At 41.4% G+C, this 16,994-nt stretch overlaps 1 protein-coding gene across 5 annotated transcripts in view; it reads right to left on the bottom strand.

Annotated features, from left to right (window-relative positions):
* Positions 1 to 317: 317 nt before the first annotated feature.
* Positions 318 to 16,994, bottom strand: part of sbf2 (SET binding factor 2) — a 98,009-nt gene continuing 81,332 nt past the window's right edge. For 3 of the 5 annotated variants that reach the window (XM_007554102.2, XM_016672471.1, XM_016672472.1), the window contains exons 29-42: positions 16,576 to 16,659; positions 14,570 to 14,644; positions 13,330 to 13,508; positions 12,241 to 12,417; positions 11,787 to 11,888; positions 8,630 to 8,815; positions 7,436 to 7,562; positions 6,009 to 6,136; positions 4,366 to 4,590; positions 4,177 to 4,284; positions 3,886 to 4,076; positions 3,256 to 3,343; positions 3,045 to 3,176; positions 318 to 1,581 (exon numbers count right to left, since the gene is read on the bottom strand). In XM_007554102.2, the coding sequence (XP_007554164.1) occupies positions 1,483 to 1,581; positions 3,045 to 3,176; positions 3,256 to 3,343; positions 3,886 to 4,076; positions 4,177 to 4,284; positions 4,366 to 4,590; positions 6,009 to 6,136; positions 7,436 to 7,562; positions 8,630 to 8,815; positions 11,787 to 11,888; positions 12,241 to 12,417; positions 13,330 to 13,508; positions 14,570 to 14,644; positions 16,576 to 16,659 (1,901 nt within the window). In that variant the 3' untranslated portion in view covers positions 318 to 1,482. The remainder of the gene's footprint in view (positions 1,582 to 3,044; positions 3,177 to 3,255; positions 3,344 to 3,885; positions 4,077 to 4,176; positions 4,285 to 4,365; positions 4,591 to 6,008; positions 6,137 to 7,435; positions 7,563 to 8,629; positions 8,816 to 11,786; positions 11,889 to 12,240; positions 12,418 to 13,329; positions 13,509 to 14,569; positions 14,645 to 16,575; positions 16,660 to 16,994) is intronic. The other 2 variants (XM_007554103.2, XM_016672473.1) reach the window with 1 other exon arrangement.

The raw sequence follows: 16,994 nt of genomic DNA on the forward strand, positions 1-16,994 counted from the left end.
TTTACAAAAGGGCAACATGGCTGCCCGCCAAGAATGACCAAAAACCAAAATACTTTCATTTGATCCCAAACAACACTTCTATCTCTTGTTTGGCTATCCAGTCAATAATGAAGGGAAGCCTTATGCGCTGTGGAAAGTGAGCAGAGAAAACATGGCTGTTCGCTAATAACCCTGAAGCCGACATCAGATTCACATCTTCTGTAAGCCCGCCATTAAGCTCTGGTAAGCGTCTCCGAGACCTTCATTACCTGCTTTGACCGACTGGTGGAGCATCTTTGATTCGCAGTTAAAGGGAAGAAGCACTCTAAATACTGAAAAAGGCTCAAGTATGTTCGATTTATTTGCAAAAACTTAGTGTCGTCACAAAACATGGTACAAAGAAGAAGTAAGAAAAAAAAACCCCACCTCTGACATCTTTGAATTGCTTCATGTGCTTGCTCTTGTAAAGACATAGGGCAGATAATCAGAAAACTGCACAAAAGATTGATTAAAAAGCCCTTAGGAGAGACAGAGACTGCCTGGAGAATGTCAGCAATAACATAAGGTCATTTTCATTCACAACATTTCACCACAAGTAGGGAACATTCAGGGAGTTTCATCAGTAAAGTCACAAAAAGAACAAACACGTCAGAATTAAATTTAGAAAAGTAAATCCTGCTCAGAGAAGACAGGACATAAAATAAAATGTGATAAAAGTATTTACAGAAAAATAAGTGACACTTGCACTGTAAGACATTGAATAAAAAATAATTTACATTGCATGAGACGTCAAAGTTAAGTGAGAAGTTAAAACATTCAACAGAATAGCAAAACATCACGTACTTAAATATATATATATATAAAAAAAACACCTTTTGAAACCTCTGTGCAAATTCTTTTCATTTAATCCATCACGATCACATGTACACTGTATAATGCCTGAAGCCTGGCTGTTTGCATCTGTTAGAAAGTCAATATTTAGTAAAGAGTGCATTGCTTTAGAGCTAAGTGCAAACAAATTGCTTTTTTTTTTTAAAGTTGTGCATTAAAATCTTGAGTTTTTGGCGGTTTATACTTTAAGCAGCAATAACCTTTTTACTTGTAGTAAAATATCTGATAAAAAATCTTTTACGAGCTACTTTCTATATTCCTCTAAATTTAAAATTGAACCCACAGTTTTAATGGCCAGTGATATAGCTATGATATATTTAAAAAAAAAAATTTAACATTTCCTTGGTAGCACAGTCTCTAAAAACGTCAGCTTATGTTTGCTTTGCTCCCCGATCAGAGGGAGTGGAGAGCTGAGGCCGAAGCGCTCCACCTGCAGGGTGATGGCGGCCGGGCGGCTGCAGGCGGAGAAGCAGGAAGTTGATCCTCCACCGTCAGGCACTTTATTCGCTGTGGTCCCCTTAAACTAAAGACACTTGGGCTGCCGAAGCGAGCTGCTCTCAGCCACACGACTCCTCCTCTGACGAGGCCGATATGTCATTTAAAGCTTGGCGTTCAGGCGTCGGATACGCAGCTCTGGATCTTGTCCATCCACACCTGAGCGCTGGGCGCATCGGAAGCACAGAAGTTGTAGACTCTCTTGTTGGTTTTCAGCTAAAGTTCAAAATGTATAAAATTGACACATTTATCCATGGAAAAACACTTCCACGGCCTGATTCTTCTTTATTACATTGATCCAAAACAAGATAAACACAAGCAGATGATGAAGTTACATGATTACTAAGCGATTCAAATGTTTTCTATGAAGTGAAGTTCTGTGAAGTAGAGAGTCTGCCCTTTCTGATCACATTAGTGCAGCATTGAGAGTAAAAAGCCTCTTTTCAGTCTAGATGAGTCAAACCTAAAATGTGAAGTATTCGCTTGTATTTCCTCAGCTGATGTCCTGCTGAGCAGAATCATTCAAAGCTCTTTTCTGCTGCTTTTAATGAACAGAAAAGCCAAAGCCTTAAATATTTTAGGATGAGACAAATTGACAACATGAAGTCATATCTCCCAAACAGAGACCTTAAGAAAAGGGTTTCATAATTTGTCTCTTCATCACCTGCAAACCATCCAAAATGCAGCAGCCGGATCTGGCTTCCTCTTTGTTTGAGGATGGACTTTTAAGATTTTATTTCTTACTTTTAAAAATTTAAAAGGCTTAGACTCATCATATGATATCTCTGTGATTTTCTGAACATATACTCCAGTAGGAGCGCTTAGTTCAACCAACCAGTTCCTCTTAGATGTTCCTAGACCCGAGCTAAAATTCAGAAGTGATTGAACGTTTGCAATTTATGCTCCTAAACTTTGGAATGGCTCATCTCTTCACGGACAGCCAAGACTTTTGAGACTTGAATATTTGCTCTGAACCGATTCTTATTCTTTGACATTTGATTCTATCAGAGTTTGAGATTGTTTTACAGCAACAGTTTATGGAGAAAATGTGTATTTTACCTTACTTTTAAATATCTTTTTCTTGTTCCTATTGTTGTTATCTGGCGTGGTCAATGTCTGTTGTTTTTATGCTCCATGTAAATAAATTGACGTTGGCATTTAGGCTCTGCGACGCTTGAGTTCAAGGAACCGTTTACGATCCGACACATTACTGTCAGATTTAAGTCTGTCACAATAAGCACTTAATGAATTAACCAGTTAGTCGCGTGATCAATTTATTTTGCACATTTAAAATGTTTTCCACTTCCAGTGTGGAGTGTTCTGTGCAAAATTAAGGTTTACTAGTAGTTCAGAAGGCAAATTTGCATTATTACGCCATTATCAATATATTACTTGAAAATGGTCTCAAAAACAACAATATCATCATTTGTCGCAATAATGAGACAATTTTTTTATTGTCCAGTTGATCCTTCTAGAAGCTACCATCCGGCATGGAGGTGGCTGCATCATGCTGTGGGCTGTTTCATTACAAGTGGTATTCGTGCTTCGCATAAGAAGGACGAAAACTACGTCAAAATTCTTCCACTTCATCACAAATCAATGAGATTAAAAGCAGACCGAGTGTCCAACCGTTAAATCAAAACGTTTCGAGTCGTTTCCAAACATCGACGTGTACTCACGTCAAAGAACGCCTTCTCGCTGATGTGTTTGGGGGCTCCTATGGTGGGTGCGGCCGGCGTCACAGACTCCACGTCGGCCAGATCGATGTGGCCCCGGCAGTTCGTGTCCTCGCCTGTGTCGTAGTATCTGAGCTGTGGAGGCATCAGAATTAACCTGCTGCTCCGTGTTCGGTCGGAGCGTCAGCGCCACGAGGAAGCCGCCCCGCCTCACCTGGTGTTTGGTGACGTCCAACACAAACCACCGAGGTTTCCAGGCTTTCAGCAGAGCGCCGCGTTTGTAAAGGATCCCCTCGTAAGACCTGGAGAAGGACGAGAGCAAGTCCCATCAGTGGGACAACAAACCCTGAGTAAACAACTTTCTGCTTTTCACTTTTCCATTGTTTCATTTGCACAATGGGGACAAATCTGAGTCATTTTGAGCCCCATTAATAGAAATAAGGAACAGCATTTCAGCAGTGATGATGTTAGGTTTCTGAATCACTTCATCTTTGTAAAGTCATCTGTCAGAACGTCATTTGGAATTTGAAAAATGAGGCGCAGATGCAAAAACCATCAGAAAAAAAGAAAAGAAAACGGACATAAAGTGGATTTTAATGACTGTTTGTTCAGTCCAGAAAAAAAATATCCCAACATCTGAGCCAAGAGACTGTACTTTAACCTCTCTGTAATTGTAAAAATCACACACCCAGATTTTAAGCGAAAGTACAGACAATTCTCACAAAGATGACACGGAGCATACCGGAGGGCTGAATCATCTTCCAAATCTGGACCGGCCCCTCGGCCAGTGAATCAGATGTGTTCCTTCTCGTTAGTCTCGGAGCTCAGGAAGTTCACGACCCACCTGTTCTCCTCGTTCTTGGGGGTGAACTGGTTGTAAAGCGTTGCAGCGCGGCGGTTGATCCCGTTGGCCGTGGCCGTGCTGTGGTCGTCGCCCAGGCCGCTGTCTGGCAGGTGCAGCATGGAGCGGCGCTGGAAGGCCTGCAGGCTGGACGTGGGAATGAGGCCTGAGAGGGACAGCGACTGCTTTCGGAGCTGCAGAGAAACGCACGCGTGCATACAGGTTTTAGAAAACGTTACATCGCTTCGTAGTTTTGCCTAATAAGACGAGTCATCTCTTCCTAAAAAGACGCACGTTTCCTTCCTGCTTGAGATCTTCCAGGATGCTCAGACGGACTCTCTCCAGAGTCGTCTGCCATTTCTCAGGGCCCTGGTTCAGCTCTCCCTCCAGCCTCTCGATGTCCTGCAGAACCAAACAAATTGCCAAAGCGTCAGGAAAGCAGCCTAAAAGCTAAAACCTGAGACGTCGGGAAGAGACGCTTACAGTGAGAAGTTTGGTGATGGCGTCCGGCTGGGCACTGCTCACGTTGCTGTAACACGGCCACACGATCCTCCTCTTGCTGTTTGCGTTGGCGTCTGCCTCCTCCGTGCTCTCTGACCTCACTGCCATCATCCTCCAGTCGTAGCATGGTCCAGTCGACAGAGTTTCCTCTGTGAAGAAGTCCCACTTAGTCAGGCTGGGGATGCTGACGCACGGCTTCAGGATCACCTGCACAACAAGAGCAGTGTAGGTTACTCTATAGAGTCCAACCTGATACTGTCTGCATAAGCTCAGCAGGGAGTCATCTGCATACGGGTGTTAAATCACACTCCAAGGTTCTTTTATGTACCTATTTTAATTTTTACCAGATAAATTTTATCTAACAATCTGTGAAGAAAAATCTGAAGGATTTCCTCAGCTGGATTATCAAGGAGAGCTGGAACAAACTCACATTATAGCACACATGAAGCCTCCAGCATCCATGCATTTTAAAATGACCAAAATCCGTTAATCCGTGAATCAAAGTGGACATTAAATAAGGACGTGGACAAGCACTGTCCCACTACATTCCCGTTTGGACAATCCAAACCAAACCTTTACTTTTGGGGGGTTTGTAAACCAAGTAGACTTTATTTCTATCATCATTCTAATCACAATCACCAACCTCCCAGTTATGAAAAACATAATGTTTTCTATCATTTCAAGCTCAGTTCTGTCTGATAAAGGGCAACTATTTCTCCAGAAATCATTTCAAGACTTATAAGCTGTGATATTTAGACACTGATGCAGTGGAAGAGGTCAACAGAGGAAATTACGTCAAGAGTCGAACACAAAAATAATATGTGGTCAAATCCCCAGGATCTGATTAAAATGCTGATTTAAAGCACTCTTAACCAATTGGTGTCAGTAATTCATGGCCAGCTGCAACACAGCAGCTGTTTGTGCTGTTGAGGTCCATTAAAAATCAGGCTTTGAACTCAAGTTACCAAAAGTTCGTCAAAGAAGATAAAGAGAAAGCTGTCAAGAAGACCGGCGTAAAAAGGGATTAGAGGGAAAAATCTAGAATGTTTCATCTTCAAAAGGACGACACACTCAATCAGTTTTGTTTAAAGTTATGGTTTCTTTTTAAGTTTGATGAAACTAGCAGAGCCGAGATTACAGTCCCATCAGGAGTTTTATGTTTACCTGTAGGTAAACATAAAATAATCCTTAACAGCTGCAAAGATGAGTATGTGATAAATGAATCCCCACACAGGGACTGGCTTTTGTCAGACACCTACATATTTCTAATCATTTAGATGCAGTCACGTGGTTTACACCGGTAAATATGAAAATAACGAGCAGCTGGATTTACCGAGAAGTCCTGAGCAACATTTTAAAACTTTGCTAAGTTTAGTTTTGAATTGCGCGAAAAAACAGGAAAAATAACGAAGCATTTTACAATGTGGCAATGGCTTTTATTCGCTGTTTAACTGCACTTCGAACAGCTCCAATTTGAGCGTTTGCTGAGCTGCAACTGACTTAACTTAATGCTGTCAATTAAATTAGACACACGTGGTTCGTTTCACTGTTGCTGAAGCTGTAATGTTTCCCCATTTATTTTACCATCGCTGGTTTCTGCAGCGACGGGAAGCAGAAAGACTCACTTCGCTCTCCGAGGGGCTGTACAGGTAGTTGAAGAAGATGGGACTCCTCCGGTGCATCCTGTTGATACAGTCCCAGATGCAGATGCCTCTGCGGCCCTGTTTGTCCACTTTGTCCTCAAACAGCAACCCTGTTTAAAGCAGAAGCAGGTGGAGCAGATGAATTCCCCAACCCGTGAGTCTGCAGGAGATCGTTTCAGCTGACGCAAAACAACAAACAGGTCGCCATAAAAGTTGGAGGAAAGCAATCAGTGTGCGGGTTTGTAGAAATGGGAATGCCCTTTGAAGTGGGAGTTATTACGACCAAGTAAATAAACAAAAGAACCAGCAGTGATACCACAAAAACACACGAAAACAACCTATTAAAGTTTATAGAATGCACTGATAAAAAGTTGATAGTGCATTGAAATTCAGTGCATCTAATCAACCTAATCAAAATATTTCTACACTTTGAATTTTTTCAAATTACAAACTCAAACTTCGGTGTATTTTACAGGGTTTCAAACATTACCCTCGTGTTGAAATGAAGGAATGCGTTTCATTCCAAAACTATGTAATATGTTTGTAGATCTGTTTGTTGGAAATTATGAGGAATCGAAATGCTTTTGGTTTTTCTTTTCATTTTCCATCCCACAGAAAAGTGATCCAACCTCTTTTTGTTGCTAAATTTGATGCTTATCTTTATACGAAGCCATAAAAAATAGGAATAAAATTGTGGTTCTTTAAAAATGACCACGCAATTCCGAGAGTAGATATTTATTTACAATTTTATGAGCTGACCTTTCCAAAAAGCCCTGTGACATTTGCAGCGCTAAAGTTTTATTCGGCTGGCCTGAGAGCAGAAATGACTCTTTAGGCTGTAAAATGTTGCAGCCCCCTGGTTTAAGGCCGATGTGCTGTTTTAGATTTCTGCTCCACTTAGCACTTTGCATGTCAACCAAAACAATATACAGTGGTCTCATCCTACCAAGGCACATCCTTCCAAAGGAAAACAATGACCAGTGCTATCGTTTTAAAACTTAATTCAGCTTTTCCACAACTTTCTCCCCGACCTTTCTCCCGTGCCTCCCTTGCTTATTCACTAATGTTCTCTAAAATACCTCTTAAGATTATCACTGATAACATATCGCTGTATCTATTTATTGCTATCCTTCCACTGTGTATTGATAAACTGATTTGTGTTGATCTATCACATAAAACCCCAATAAAATACATTCAAGTTTCAGGGTTTAACATGACAAAAAAAAAAAAAAAAAAAAAAAGGAAAATGTTAATTGGGTGTGAATACTTTTGCGAAGCTGTGACAGTAACGTTGACACCTGTGGCTGTCCAAGACTGTTTTCATGTTTTCAACTCAGTTTCTGGGTGACAAAGTTCAGTATAATAAATTATTTTCCCATTTCCCTGGTTTAAACTTTAATGACACTGACCGTGCTCCAAGCGCTCATAGTCTGAGTCCAACAGGAAGTTCTTGAAGCGGTTGGAGTTGTGGTGATAGGCCAAGAACTTTAGATAATACTGATTAAACTCAAACTCCATAGGATGTTGGTCCAGAATCTGCAAGGACATTGAAAAAAAAAAAAGAGAAGAAGAAGAAGAAGAGATTAAGACAGCTAGAGGCCGGGAGGGAAAGTCCTTGTGCGTGTCTCCATGTGTGGGACAGCTGAGATGCCTCTTTGTGCATCGGCTTCACATCTCTCCAGCGTGCAAATGAGAAACAGGAAGGAGCGTCTCCTGTCCCCCTCAGAGGTCAGTAATATCACCACCCGCAGACACAGTCCAGACTGGACTGTGGCTCTATTGTTCCCATCCAGAAGGGTGAGGTGGCCGACAAGAGCGCTGAATATTTGAGGCCACCTGGGTCTGCTGGCAAAAACAACAGCTGTTTTGGAGATGAGGCACTTCTATTTTCAGCTCTTGTCCGAATCTCTTCTCCCTTCCCCTGTTTATAACTCTCCAGACCCCAGAAACGCCGCCAACCCGTCTCGTTTGCCAAGCCTACACTTTCAAAAGACAAATGCAGAAACTATGCGTTGATGTAAGTGTATGGGAGTGGGTCTGTGAGACCTCAGGAGACACACACACACAAAAAAAAACCCACAGCATTCTTCTAATTTTGCATTTCTGAGAGGACAGAGTTTTCTGGTCCTCAGCTGTGGGGGATTCATTCTTAAATCTGCGCCTCTCCCTCCTCCTCCCTCCCTCCCTCCCACCCGCCCCCACAATGCCTGAAGTTCTCCCCTCTTCCTTTCTTCAATCCCCAAAACTGCAATCTTCCACATGCGGCTTTAAACAAAAAGCGAACACTGAAACACGCGAGAACAGACAGTTCATCTCTGATCACCGAGGTTACGGAGCATCTGGGTAGCAGCCTCTCTGCACACGCTTAGGTGCAATAAACTGTAACACATGCAGCTCTGAGAGGTGCCTAGTTACACAAACATCTAATTAATGACAGCTGAAAAGCTCAACTTGTCTACTTAGTTTTGAGGAATCTTTTGAGCTCACAAGCAAGTCATGAATGAAGTTAAGAGCCACGGAGGGAAAGCTGAGGAGAGGCACGTAGCCGAGGAGGAGATGCTGGAAGGTTCGGCGGCTCTGCGGTGGAGAGGAGCGAAGCTCACCTGGTGCACGCAGTCCAGGAACTGCAGGAAGATGGGAGTGAAGCCGCTGCCCTGGCTGCTGGGACTCAGATTGCTCCGCTGGCTGAATTTGTGGCCGAAGGAGAGCCACTCTTTCTCCAGGAGCACCTGGAAACCCTCCAGGGTTCGATAGAAGGGATCGCTCAGCAGCTGGATCAACGAGACAACCTGAGAAGAGAAACAACAGATACAAAAAATAACAAAGATCAGAGCATTCATCAGATCGACCATTTTCAAGGTAAATACTTTCACACCTGCATAATACGGTTTCAGGTTCTCATTAGAAATGCAAAGTCAAATCGACCCCGACTCAGGAAAGGTTAGTGGGAAATTTAAGAATCTTATTTCTTTTCCCATCAGTGAAAGCATCTGGTTACTGTCAGGTCAGGCTGACACACACACTACAATACTGAAAAAAATAAAAACTTAAATGCTGCCAGTTAAACATGAAGTCAGACTGAGCACAGAGTTATAAAAAGCCAATTAAAGGAAACTGTTTCCTACAAGGTAACGTATAAAAATGAACCATGGACATGTACGGGGTCTATTTAGGAGAGAGCAAAGAGAGTTTAACTATAAGCAGAAAACAGGAAGGCTGAATGAAGTACAGATAAGTTGCTCTCAATTTTATGCTAGAGATGTCAACTTCTGTATTTCATGCAACACGTTGGATTTGGCGCTTTTAGCTTTTAAGAATTCAGGAATTAAGACAAGGATCAAGTTGTTAACTCTGCCATTTATGCTGACATATTTTAAAAAGTGTGTTGCAATACTGTAAATGTGAGAAAGTTGAGCCGATGTGATCCCGGTTTGAATAGGGACCAAGGGACCAAGTGTGGGGAAAATCAGTTAATTTAAAGGCCGGTTCATTAGGATGTTTCATTAGGTGAATCTTCATCAGCGTAGACAGAGCGTTTGCAGAGATTTACATGAGATGTTTAATGTTATTAAATCACTGCTGATTGTTTGATTTATAAATTCTCTAGTAGTGGGAAAGAAAGTCCCTGGAGGAAAAAAAATACAACTTAGAAATATATATATATTTTTTTTTTTTTGCATGTACGCAAATTCTAAAGACACAAGAAAAAGAAAATTTGGTCGAACTTCAAATTAGTATTTTAGCTACCAGCTATTTTTGCTAAAACCCTAAACTGCACATGCAAACAATGAACTGACCACCATGCAACATGCAGTTCTGACATCTGATCCTGAGAGAGCATTTTAAAAGAAAATCAGAGCATTCCTTCACGCTGATGTCGCGCTAAATGATTAAATTGAAATGAGTGGAACTTTGACATCTCTTGCTGAGCACATAAAGTATTGTGGTCATGTCTCTTTTCTTGATGTTACAGCCCAATAAAATGGCAATGCACAATGAACATATCATAGCAATGAAGTAACTGAATTTTTCACATTAATTTTTATTCTCTGTTGCCAGAGATCGTTTCAAAAACAATCTGTAAATGATGTATGCTTTATGCAACACTGCTATTCAGAAATATATCAAGGTTATTAGTGTATTTTTGTAATTTACATAGACAGGCAAAGTCCTGATAACCATCAAAAGTCATTCTTCATCGCTGGACTAATCAAACAGGCCGAAAGCTGTTTTATTACGTTTATGCAGAACCTGTGATGTATCAATTTGCTGAGCCGCACCCGCAGCTCTCAGCAAACCTAACGCCGTCACACAGCCTTGATCAGAGGTGCCTAAGTCCAGTCCTGAAGAGCTACTATCATGCAAACCTTAGATGCATCCATTACCAACACCAACGAAATGAATAGCTTGTTACCAGGTGTCTGCAAAGCTGAATGACACGCTGAGGAGGGGACTCTGCCGTTTGATTCAGGTGTGTTGGAAAAGGATGCAGTTTAAAGCAAAGAAGCTCTTGATGACTAAATATGGGCTTGACAATCATCTTAAAAAAATAAAAACAAAAGCTAATTTAACAATATTTATATTCGAAACCACTGAGGCACACTTGTCCAATTTTTACTAAACAACTATTAAGAACCACTTGTCCATACATGCTGTGTGGTTATCCTGCTTCCCTGCCCGCGTCCTCTGAGCTAATGAGCCCTGACGCGTGTCGAATGAGCAAGAAACAAAGTTTAGGCTTTCCCTTGTGAGGTTTACTAGAAGACCCTGCCCTAAGTAGTGAAAAGTATCTTTAGCTTTGGCAACTAAACGAAGCCTCTGAAGAAGTGCGATGAACAGTGTGTAAGAAAAAACAGAAAACAAAAAAAAGCAAAGACAGTTCTGTATCCCGTCTGCTGGGTGCCTATGAAGTGAGGCAGGGAGAGCCAAAGCATATGGATCCCATTTGTTGGTGCCGGGGCCGAGCTGGATCTGGCCTGCTGGAGCCGGCGGCCCATGGAGAAAGATGCTCAGGGCCGAACACGTGCCGCACATGAGGGAACCTCAGAGAAGCAGCTTGGGGCCTTACAAGCCTCATAAACACATCAGGAGACTTGCATGAGCGCAGGTCACCATGGAAAACATGAGCTCAGAAAACAAATAAAAAATGCTAAGATACCGACAACAGATCCGCACTTAGACATGTTTACATACCTACAAAATCAGAACCATGAGCCCAGAAACCAAGATTAGATTTATGACTGATTTAGTGAAGCGAGGTTGAAATAGAGAGTTTATCATCATATCTGGATATCGGAGACGCAGCCGATCAGAGGATGAGCGGGAAGAGGAGAAACAGCATATTTATGAATCACACATGGCTGCCTCTGAGGTGCGGTGTGAAGGTACTTGTTTCTGCTTTCAATCTCTATAAGCTACTCAGAAACAAAGTGTGACACGACAGGACTCCTCAGCATGGCTGCGCAAGCTAACGATTTATGGGAAGCTCTCCACACGTAAAACAATCAGCAGGAACCAAAATGATTCAAAGAGGCATTTAAACCAAAGAAATTTTTTTCACAACACACTCGCAGCACTAATCAAATCACACAAATCCTCACTGTAATGTGGACAGCACATGGAAACTGGGTGTCTCACTTGAGATCTTAATCAGCAGAGATCTGCCAAAAGTCTTTGTGGATCAACTGATCTCACTCTCTTCCTCACATCTGCATGCGTTTATTTGTGTCGCTCACGAAGGCATTAATGCAGCTCTCTCACTTGTGTGGTGATGTCCCAGCCGTCCTCCAGACTGAGCAGGATGGACGAGCCGCTGTCCAGAAGCTCCACCAGAGACAGGGCCAGCTGCAGGATCTTGTGAAGCTGTGAGACATTGACATATGTGCATGTGAGCAAATATAGACACATTTATCCACCATGGACATGCTGCCGTGTTCGGTCTGGGGGAAAAGGACTCATTCAGCGCTGCTAGTTTCCCACAGATTGTGTTGTGTGCCAAGTGCAAGGCTGCAGGGGGCCAATCAGATAACTAGCATGCTCTCAGCCCTGCTTTAAGAATGTGTTTCCTTTGGGAAAATGGCTTCAGAGTGGATTTATTCACATAATTTATCCATGATGTGAATCTGCTATACAGGATGACCCTTTCCTTCCCACATAACTTTCAGCCGGACTTCAAGTGAATATCTGTGTTGAAGATGTGTTGGCTGTCAGTCACCTGCAGCATCCACTCAGATTCCTCCAGGGCTTTGAGGAAGGAGTCCTCCGAGTCGGAAAAGGGGGCGCTGGGGGCGCAGGCCCTCAGCAGCTTCTTAAATGCAGCTTTCACCTGACGGGCGTCTGCAAACTCCACCGGCACCAGTTCACAGTTCAGGGAGGAGTCCAGTCTGAGTCCCTGTGTTGTGTTCACAATCAAAGGCAAGAACAAGATAAATTTAAATGCTATGGATTTGTCATTGTGGTATTAAGGAAACCTAAGTTTCATTATCTGAATTTGTCATTTGCTGGTAGTTTGAGTTAACAAGCACCTGAACTCCAGTACAGTATTATATAGCTGATGGGTGTAATTTCCCAATACTTACCATAACTGTAAACTATGGTAGGTGAACATTATGCAACTTTGCAAAATTCACATTTTGCACTGTTTTATACTTTAAACTGCTTCTAAAAACAACCCAAGCGCTTAGAAAAAAGACCTCCCAATTATTAAGTCACAGTTGACAGGCACTACACTGTTACTTAGCAACCCTAGTTGAGCCCAGCCCATTGCCTGGCAACCCAAGCTGAGCTCCAGCATGTTTGGCCAGCTGGTTTTACCACTGTATGTGCTGTACAATGGCTGCTGGAAAAGAGAAGTGTTTGGTTGTTGACTTACTATCCAGAAACCACTTGATGCATTCTTGTTGGTTATGGTGGAGGCTCCACTTCTGCTTTTCAAATATGTTTAGTTGTACAATTGCGCATGTGTTTGCAGCCATTTTCACTTGCCCATAGACCTGTACTAACTGTTTAAGGAAGCACAATAGATCATCTTTAAATGTTCTGGATGCTGCGCTACTTAAACACTCTGCCATAGTTTTCAGGCAAACATTAACAGAAACATACATGTCAAATCGCAGGGAAGGAATATGATTTCTATAGATCACGACAACAATGTGACCACCACGACCTAAACAGCTAAAAGAAATATTTGAACCTGTGTTCACGGGTCATATAAAAGGAGAAATTAGGTCAAAACAGCATGAATGAGCTACAAATATTTGTGAGAAATAAAACTTATCAAAGCTTCTGGTTTTCTCTTTCTCACCCTGAGATGTGACTTTTCTCCGAAGATGTAAAAGGCGGCTCGATGCTTTCGGAGTTGAGCCTGCAGACTGTTGCTTCCTGCAGGGGGCGCCAGATTCTTCCCTGCCAGTCTGGCGCCCACGTCGCCCTGTGACGGGTGCTGAGAGAGTCTGCCGCTTGAACGCAGACTGGCCCACATGCCTGCAAAAAAAAAAAAAAAAGTCACATACATTCGCACACATGCAGGAGCCGGCTTGTCTGAATGACACTAATGTACACATGCTGTCAAATACACTACGACTGAATAATGAATAACGTACGACATGCAGACTGCATTCACATGCACAGCCGTTCAATTTGGATTATATAAACACCTTAATGTTCAGTGTCTGCCAGCAAAGCAGTTGCCTGTGCGGATCTGAGATATTAGAAGCAGAAGTTGCTGGAATTCTTAGCGAGTCAACAAGTCTACGAACCAATTTCTACAATAGCCAGCATGCCATAATGTCCAAACATCGTAAATCACCATTGAGAGAAGTGATTTTTTTTTTTCCACAAAAATCACTTTCAGTCCCTTTGAATTTCATTCATTTTTCCAAACGCTTTAAAGCAGACACGTTTTATAGGAGCTTTTAATCGTTTAAACTAAAATCCCTTCAAAATATGCTGAAGTTTATTTTGAAACATATCGAGTTTTATAAGCTCTCTGTAAAACTTTTCATAGCTACAATCAGCTAACTGTTTACATTTGAAGCCAGCCCTGATGACAGGGTTAAGATGCCGATGTGAGCTCAGTTATAAACAGAAAAACACTGGCGTCACACATACAGCAAATATATCTGCAGGATTTCTATTCCCTGGCATGCACCTTTCTTGCTTGCTAAGTTGACGTGTCTTCTCTGAGCTGCAGGATTTTCATTACGTTTGAGTCTTGTTTTATGACAAATGGCTTCCTCTCCTTGTCGTTTTGGACCCGGCTCGTAGCTGACCACAGCAATGCTGAGCCAAGACATGAACAACAGAAAAAGACCACATGAAAGCAGCCACTGTTGCTTGTGAAAAACCACAGCTCCCAGAGGAGCAGCCGCAAAGTCAGCCATGATTAGCAGGATGTTACCCAAAGGTCTAAGCAAGAGCTGTGCAGCAGAATGAGCCATGTTATTTGACCTGGTTAGTGAGCGTTTGTGTTGATTAGAGGGAGCAGAGAGGCTGAGGCTCTACAGATGTGTTAGAAAGGAGGGGAAGCAACAGTTTCACTATACCTTGATTGTGGATTCTTTCCTTAGTGGCAGGTTTTTGGTTTGAGTGAGCGAATAGTTTGTCTCTGTACTCAAGCACTGGGAGGTTGTTGGGTACAGGAGAGAGGACGGGGCAAATTAACGTCACCATACCAACCAAACCTACAACCTCACACACACATGCAAACAAACAAACAGTAGACTGGGCTATATGTAGCAACAATTTAAAATTTACTTTGTTTTAATGACTGGGGAAATGATTGTCATACAGCAACATGCATGAATGAATTTTCCAATGTTATGATTGGAGGAGACTAAAAAAAAAAAAAAAAAAAAAAGACCAGATTTAGGTTTATTTTGTGCAGAGAAGATGTGACGTGTTGTTTCCTAAGAGCAGTGCATGATGGCACCCCAGGCGAGCGCCCGCCTCCTGGTGTCCCAGACACAGCTAATCACATAACCAATCACCATTGAAGCCCTTTCTGCATAAAAAGCATTTTTTAATATCGTCACAACTTTTTTGCCAAAAGTGAATCATCTTTTAGCAAAAAAGAAGTATTGAATTTTGTTGGCCAAAATCACTTTTGGCTAAAAAAACGAAAAAGGAAGAAAAAAAAGAACAAATAAAAAAAACAAAAAAAAAAAAAACATCAAAAGATCTTCTACATACACTGTATAAAAAGACACAACCATCTTTCTTGCACCGTTTGATGTTAATTAAAGTTAAATGTTTTGTCTGAGGTCAGGCGAGATTACCAAAATCACTTCGACCCGCTATAAATGACAACATGATTACATGTTTTAAACTTTCTTTAAAATCAGATTTCAAAAATCTAATTTACATGAAAAAATGACAGTCATAGTTTTGGTCCCACAGAAAATCTCAGGTTAAAAACATCTACGAATCTTTTTATACAGCGTATACAAACATCTAGAGTAAAATGTAGATATATATATATATATAAAAAAAACACAAACAATGCTTTAAGAGTCTTTAAGAAAATGTCTAAATAGTTGAGTTTTTGCACAGCTAGATCAAATACAGCCCAGACTCAAAAAACAAAGTTGCCATTTTTTTTTTTTATTGAATCATAAGTCACTAATCAAATATAAATTCAGCCACTGGCAGTGTTTAGGGTTATTACACCTTACACTGTGCAGACCACAGGGAGGCGCCTGTTAACTAGACATGTAATTAAGCAAGTGAAAACTCTTCTAATAACTTTTTTAGGTGTCATCATGCCCCTCTCCCAGTTTTGCTGCTGCGAGTAAAAATGGTTTAGCAAACAATTTCAGACATTTTCATAAAGATAGCATGACAAAATACATCTAATTTTGCAACCAAGCAAAGAAAACAATCCTAAAACTGAAAAACCTAATTATATCTCTAGATTACCAAATATTTTCCCAAGGTTTTTTCTTGCATGCGGTTCTCGTAACTCAAAAAACTGGGAGTAAAGCACTCGCCTTTACTCATAAGACCTGTACAAAAAATTGAGGAGGTGATGTGTCATGCTTCCACTAGTGAGCTCAAAATCCGCTGAGTCAATCTGAACAATACTTTTGCCTTTGACCTTTATACTGAATTGGTGAGTAATAGGTAATTAATGCTGACTTTGAGACAAAAACACTGTACTGAGGTTTCTTTCCAAGAGTTCACATTCCAACACAAGCAGTCACAATAATATAACAGCTTAACGGTACATTATGTCTTCATCTGGTAGATAGCATTACAGCAATGCTAATGAGTCCCAGAAAACTACAAGCAAAAAAAAACAAAAAAAAAAAAAACAGATGCCATTTATGAATTTCACCCCAATGAAATATAAATATTTCTAGAATTTTCTCACCACACAAAGAAGCTTAATTTTCACAAATGAAGAATTTAAATTTATGGAGCTATTGAATTTACACTGATCTCATAGACGTGGTGTTGACGTGACACTTGTGTTTCATGTTTCACCCGGCAGCAGAACCACACACACACACACACAACACTGAATATTTGAAAAGCAACGTGAAACACGCACCTCCTCTGGTGAAGCTGTTTGAGAATGGGATGTCCAAGTGGACGGGAGCCATCTTTGATAACCGCGACGTTCTTCTTTCACTGCCTGAAGGCGAAAGAGTGACACAGCAAACAGGATGTAAACACAAGTCGCACGCTACATGTATAGAGTTTCAGAATGAGAATTAGATGAAAACTGCATACTCAGTATGTCTACATAAGCTCATAGTGCCACAGCAAAATCTGCTTGTTTGTTTTTTTACCCTTCTGAAAATCCTTTCTGATCCAAAAACAAGAGTTATTTGAGCTAAATGTGCAGAAACTGTCTGGGTTAGCAGGATTCAGGCAGGGCTGGGAGAAGTCCGAGATGAATGAACCAAGGAAAGACCTTAGACAGTCTGGTGATTCTGACATAACCTTTTATTGTACCAATTTCCTTTT

The sequence above is a fragment of the Poecilia formosa genome, unplaced genomic scaffold (assembly GCF_000485575.1).
Source record: "Poecilia formosa unplaced genomic scaffold, Poecilia_formosa-5.1.2 Scaffold61, whole genome shotgun sequence".
Lineage (NCBI taxonomy): Eukaryota > Metazoa > Chordata > Actinopteri > Cyprinodontiformes > Poeciliidae > Poecilia > Poecilia formosa.